The 6,133-nt window shown below is 47.5% G+C and overlaps 1 protein-coding gene across 1 annotated transcript; it reads left to right on the forward strand.

The window, feature by feature from the left end:
* The first annotated feature begins 763 nt into the window (after positions 1–763).
* Positions 764–5,198, forward strand: EEF1A1 (eukaryotic translation elongation factor 1 alpha 1). The gene is made up of 8 exons (XM_017524343.1): positions 764–1,726; positions 2,675–2,848; positions 3,221–3,400; positions 3,502–3,798; positions 3,880–4,030; positions 4,117–4,373; positions 4,463–4,697; positions 4,780–5,198. Exons 2-8 carry the CDS (start codon positions 2,705–2,707, stop codon positions 4,902–4,904), a joined length of 1,389 nt encoding a protein of 462 aa, XP_017379832.1. The 5' UTR covers positions 764–1,726; positions 2,675–2,704; the 3' UTR covers positions 4,905–5,198.
* The last annotated feature ends 935 nt before the right edge of the window (positions 5,199–6,133 follow it).

Raw genomic sequence — 6,133 nt, forward strand, 5'->3', positions numbered from 1 at the left:
TTCTCACTAAGTAAATAAGTTGGTTCCAGAAGATGGGCAGGGATATTCTACAGCTGGAAGAAGAAACATAATGATCTAGTAATTAGCTCATTAAAAATAAACGTTCTTCTTTCCTCAGAGGAGCATTTCCCAAAGCCTGCCTTGATAGCCATCCAAAAAGGCCAAGCTCATCCAATCTTGCCCTAGATTTATGCTAAAATGCTTTTACAACCTAGGATGACAGAAATCGAAAGCACTTATTTAAATATAATAGGCATTTATTTAAACAGGAGAAGCTGTTACCTCATAGCAATGTTGGGGATAGGAAATTGGGTGGATAAACTTGCTGATGCTGTAGATCTTAGTCTCTACAGGAGATCATGTGAAAAATCTGAATTTGAAAGGTATTTAGGTTCCTCATGTTTGCCAACAAATGACTGTACATTTTTTAATTTAAAAAGTACCACGAGGCGGCCGGGCACGGTGGCTCACGCCTGTAATCCCAGCCCTTTGGAAGCCCTAAACGGGTGCATCATGAGGTTAAGAGAGCGACACCATCCTGGCCAACACGGTGAAACCCTGTCTCTACTAAAAATACAAAAAAAAAATTAGCTGGGCATGGTGGCGCGCGCCTGCACTGCCAGCTACTCGGGAGGCTGAGGCAGGAGAATTGCGTGAACCGGGAAGGCGGAGGTTGCAGGGAGCCGAGATCGCGCCACTGCACTGCAGCCTGGCACCTGGCTAAGGAGCGAGACTCTGTCTCAAAAAAAAAAAAGTACCACAAGGCACAAACACACACTCGCAGGAACTTTTTGGCTTAACAAAACTAGAATTAGATCTAAAGCTAACTGTCGGACTGAGTCTATTCTAAACTGAAAACCTGGACATCTGGAGTGCCAGGGCGAGATGACGTGTTACGGGCTTCGATAAAAGCAGCTGGATTTGAATGGAACAAGCCAAGAGGCCAGCACAAGAGCGGATTCGTTGTGCTCACGGCCATCGAGCCGAACCTCTCGCGGGTCGGTGAGCTGTGAAGGAAGCCCCCGGTCCGGACCTTTCGCCCCAAGCCCTTCAGGGTCCCCGGGCCTGGTACTCCTCGCTACAAGGGAGGGACGCGGAAGCCGGGGCAGAGGAGGAGCCAACCCGGGGCTGGGCTGCGACCGGCAGAGGAAGACGCTCTAGGGATTTGTCCCGGACTAGGGAGATGGCAAGGCTGAGGACAGGAGGCGGACTGAGGGGCAAAGATACACCCTAATCTCGACACAACCTTTGGAGCTAAGCCAGCCGTGGTAGAGGGAAGATTCTTGACGTCCCTTCCAGGCCGCCTCCCCATCGCCCCACCCCCCCACGGCCGGAGCTGAAAGTAATTCATACAAAAGAAGGACGCGTCCCTGCCTTGGGGAATCCCAGGGACCGTCGTTAAACTCCCACTAACCTAGAACCCGGAGATCGCTCCGTTCCCGCCCCCTAACCCGCCCGCTCTTGTCATCATCGAGGTGGAGAAGAGCATGCGCGAGGCTCCGGTGCGCGTCAGTGGGCTGAGAGCACATCGCCCACAGTCCCCGAGAAGTTGGGGGGAGGGGACGGCAATTGAACCGGTGCCTAGAGAAGGTGGCGCGGGGTAAACTGGGAAAGTGGTGTCGTGTACTGGCTCCGCCCTTTTCCCCGAGGGTGGGGAGAACCATATATAAGTGCCGTAGTCTCCGTGAACGTTCTTTTTCGCAACGGGTTTGCCGCCAGAACATAGGTAAGTGCCGTGTGTGGTTTCCGCGGGACTGGCCTCTTTACGGACTATGGCCCTCGTGTGCTTTTCATTACGTCCACAGTGCTGGCCACTGTACGTGATTGTTGATTCCGAGTTTCGGGTTGGAAGTGGGTAGGAGAGTTCGAGGCCTTCCGCTTTTCTCCAGGAGCCCGTTCGCCTCGTGCTTGAGTTGAGGCCTGGTTTGGGCGCTCGGGCCACCGCGTGCGAATCTGGTCGCACCTTCGCGCCTGCCCCGCTGTTTTTGCTAAGTTTGTAGCCATTTAAAATTCCTGATGACCACCTGCGAACGTTTTTTTCTGGGTAGACAGTCTTGTAAATGCGGGCCAGGATCTGTACACTGGTGTTTCGGTTTTTGGGACTGTGGGGTACCGCGGGGGATTACGGGGCCCGTCAGTCCCAGCGCACATGTTCAGCTAGGCGGGGCCTGCGAGTGGCTGCGGAGAGTCGGACGGGGGCAGTCTCAAGCCGGCCGGCCTGCTCTGGTGGCCGGCCTTGCGTCGCCCCACCCTGGGCGGCGAGGCTGGCCCGGTCGGCACCAGTTGCGTGAGCGGAAAGATGGCCGCTTCCCGGCCCTGCTGCAGGGAACTCAAAATGGAGGACGCGGCGGCCGGGGAGAGCGTGCTGGGTGAGTCACCCACACAAAGGAAAAGGGCCTTTTCCTCCTCGGCCGCCGCTTCCTGTGACCCCACGGAGTACCACGGCCGTTCTGGCACCTCGATTCGTTTTCCCAGCGTTTGGAGTACGTCTTAGATTGGGGGGAGGAGTTTTATGCGATGGAGTTTCCCCACACTTAGTGGGTGGAGACTGAAGAGTTAGGCCAGCTTGGCACACCATATAATTCTCCTTGGAATTTGCCCTTTTTGAGTTTGGATCTTGGCTTATTGTCAAGCCTCGAACAGTGGTTCAAAGTTTTTATTTATGCTGTTGCAGGTGTCGTGAAAACTACCCCTAAAAGCCAAAATGGGAAAGGAAAAGACTCATATCAACATTGTCGTCATTGGACATGTAGATTCGGGCAAGTCCACCACTACTGGCCATCTAATCTACAAATGCGGTGGCATCGACAAAAGAACCATTGAAAAATTTGAAAAGGAGGCTGCTGAGGTATGTTTAATACCAGAAAGAAATACCAACTAAAATGAGTTTTAACAGTAGGACCGTTGATTTCCCCAGAACTAGTGAGTAGTTCTGAATGTTAATAGTTACTCTGCTTAGGAAATCATACTTTGCTTTTGGTTATTTCTGTAACTATTGATAGTGAGCAGTTTAGTTCTGAATGTTAATAGTTACGATCCTACTAAAAGTTTGCTTTTTGGTTACTTCTGTAGCTTTATTGATTACCTAATTGACTCAAATCACTTAGGACCTGAAGTTGTAAAGTGGAAACTGCTACATGCCAATTAAGGGAGGGAATGCAAGGAAATTGAAGCTATAGAGTTTGTGTTTCAGTAACCAAGTAACTCTTAATCCTTACAGATGGGAAAGGGCTCCTTCAAGTATGCCTGGGTCTTGGATAAACTGAAAGCCGAGCGTGAACGTGGTATCACCATTGATATCTCCTTGTGGAAATTTGAGACCAGCAAGTACTACGTGACTATCATTGATGCCCCAGGACACAGAGACTTCATCAAAAACATGATTACAGGGACATCTCAGGTTGGGATTAATAACTCCGGGTTTTTTTTTTTTTTTTTTTGGAAAGGCCTATTTTGTCCTTTGGAGAGCTTTTGACAGGGATGTCTTTGCTTGCTTTAAAGGCTGACTGTGCTGTCCTGATTGTCGCTGCTGGTGTTGGTGAATTTGAAGCTGGTATCTCCAAGAACGGGCAGACCCGAGAGCATGCCCTCCTGGCTTACACACTAGGTGTGAAACAACTAATTGTTGGTGTTAACAAAATGGATTCCACTGAGCCACCCTACAGCCAGAAGAGATATGAGGAAATCGTTAAGGAAGTCAGCACTTACATTAAGAAAATTGGCTACAACCCCGACACAGTAGCTTTTGTGCCAATTTCTGGTTGGAATGGTGACAACATGCTGGAGCCAAGTGCTAACGTAAGTGGCTTTCAAAACCATTGTTAAAAAGCTCTGGGAATGGCGATTTCATGCTAACACAAATCGGCATGCTTGTTTCAGATGCCTTGGTTCAAGGGTTGGAAAGTCACCCGTAAGGATGGCAACGCCAGTGGAACCACGCTGCTTGAGGCTCTGGACTGCATCCTACCACCAACTCGTCCAACTGACAAGCCCTTGCGCCTGCCTCTCCAGGATGTCTATAAAATTGGTGGTAAGTTGATAATACACTGAATTGGAGTTGGTAAAAGTGCCATCTGCTTTCACCTAATTACTACAGCGTACTGTAAATATTCTTAGGTATTGGTACTGTTCCTGTTGGCCGAGTGGAGACTGGTGTTCTCAAACCTGGTATGGTGGTCACCTTTGCTCCAGTCAACGTTACAACTGAAGTGAAATCTGTTGAAATGCACCATGAAGCTTTGAGTGAAGCTCTTCCTGGGGACAATGTGGGCTTCAATGTCAAGAATGTGTCTGTCAAGGATGTTCGTCGTGGCAACGTTGCTGGTGACAGCAAGAACGACCCACCAATGGAAGCAGCTGGCTTCACTGCTCAGGTAACAATTTAAAATAACAGGTTCTTATTGCAGAGCCTAAAGTCATTCGAGACTTTGGATTTGTACTGAAAGCAAATCTTTTTTCCAAGGTGATTATCCTGAACCATCCAGGCCAAATCAGTGCTGGCTATGCCCCTGTACTAGATTGCCACACGGCTCACATTGCCTGCAAGTTTGCTGAGCTGAAGGAAAAGATTGATCGCCGTTCTGGTAAAAAGCTGGAAGATGGCCCTAAATTCTTGAAGTCTGGTGATGCTGCCATTGTTGATATGGTTCCTGGCAAGCCCATGTGTGTTGAGAGCTTCTCAGACTATCCACCTCTCGGTAAGTTTGACTAATTTGTGCTAAAGATAAAAGTACCTGTGAACAAACAGTATTTTGGTAATGCTGACTCTTTTTTTAACAGGTCGCTTTGCTGTTCGTGATATGAGACAGACAGTTGCTGTGGGTGTCATCAAAGCAGTGGACAAGAAGGCTGCTGGAGCTGGCAAGGTCACCAAGTCTGCCCAGAAAGCTCAGAAGGCTAAATGAATATTATCCCTAATACCTGCCACCTCAGTCTTAATCAGTGGTGGAGGAAGAACGGTCTCAGAACTGTTTATTTCAATTGGCCATTTAAGTTTAGTAGTAAAAGACTGGTCAATGATAACAATGCATCGTAAAACCTTCAGAAGGAAAGGAGAATGTTTTGTGGACCACTTTGGTTTTCTTTTTTGCTTGTGGCAGTTTTAAGTTATTAGTTTTTAAAATCAGTACTTTTTAATGGAAACGACCAAAAATTTGTCACAGAATTTTGAGACCCATTAAAAAAGTTTAATGAGAAAATTGTGTGTTCTCTTGGCCGATACAAAATGCTTAGGTGGAAGATGCCTACTTCTGGTATTATGAATCAGCTGAAACTTGGTGAGAATGTTGACATTTCCTTCAGGGATAGGGTTGCTCTGCCATGTATTTTGAAGGGGAGGGAATCTGACTCTAAGCTATGGAGGGCTGTTTTCACTGCAACACCCTGGAGAGATACAGCATGTTACTGTCATCGAAGGCCAAATGCTATAATGAGTCCTTGTGTTGCATTGAAAAGTTGATGTAGTTAACCAACATTAAGTGAATCTCAGAAACCTTGAAATTTCCCTTTCAAATTAACTGACAAGTACATTTGAAACATTGTAGGTTAAAGTGACTGGGCAGTGTAGTAGAAGTTGAGTATTTCCCATGACTAGGTGTAGTGGCTAGTACACAGCTTATGTAAGTAGAAGGACCCATTTCGAAGTTAGTGGAATAAGCTTTATGCCAGTTTGATCATTTTGGAAGTTCTAATGAGTGCTACTAAGAATAATAAGGTACTGATAGGTAAAATATGAGATGGTAGTTTGAAGTAGCTATAAAATAGAACAGCCCAGTGAAGTTTTTTCTATATCCCGCAGAGTCCAATACGTTCTATGCTTGCATAAATAACAAATTCTGTCTACTTGATAACTAGCAAGGAAATTATGTGGTCATAGGCTTAACAGGTGTCAGTGATGACCCACTTTTTTTTTTTTTGTGAGACGGAGTTTCGCTCTTGTTACCCAGGCTGGAGTGCAATGGCGCGATCTCGGCTCACCGCAACCTCCGCCTCCCGGGTTCAGGCAATTCTGCCCCAGCCTCCTGAGTAGCTGGGATTACAGGCACGCGCCACCATGCCCAGCTAATTTTTTGTATTTTTAGTAGAGACGGGGTTTCACCATGTTGACCAGGATGGTCTCGATCTCTTGACCTCG

Source organism: Cebus imitator, unplaced genomic scaffold (genome assembly GCF_001604975.1).
Source record: "Cebus imitator isolate Cc_AM_T3 unplaced genomic scaffold, Cebus_imitator-1.0 Scaffold32, whole genome shotgun sequence".
In the NCBI taxonomy this organism is placed as follows: Eukaryota; Metazoa; Chordata; class Mammalia; order Primates; family Cebidae; genus Cebus; species Cebus imitator.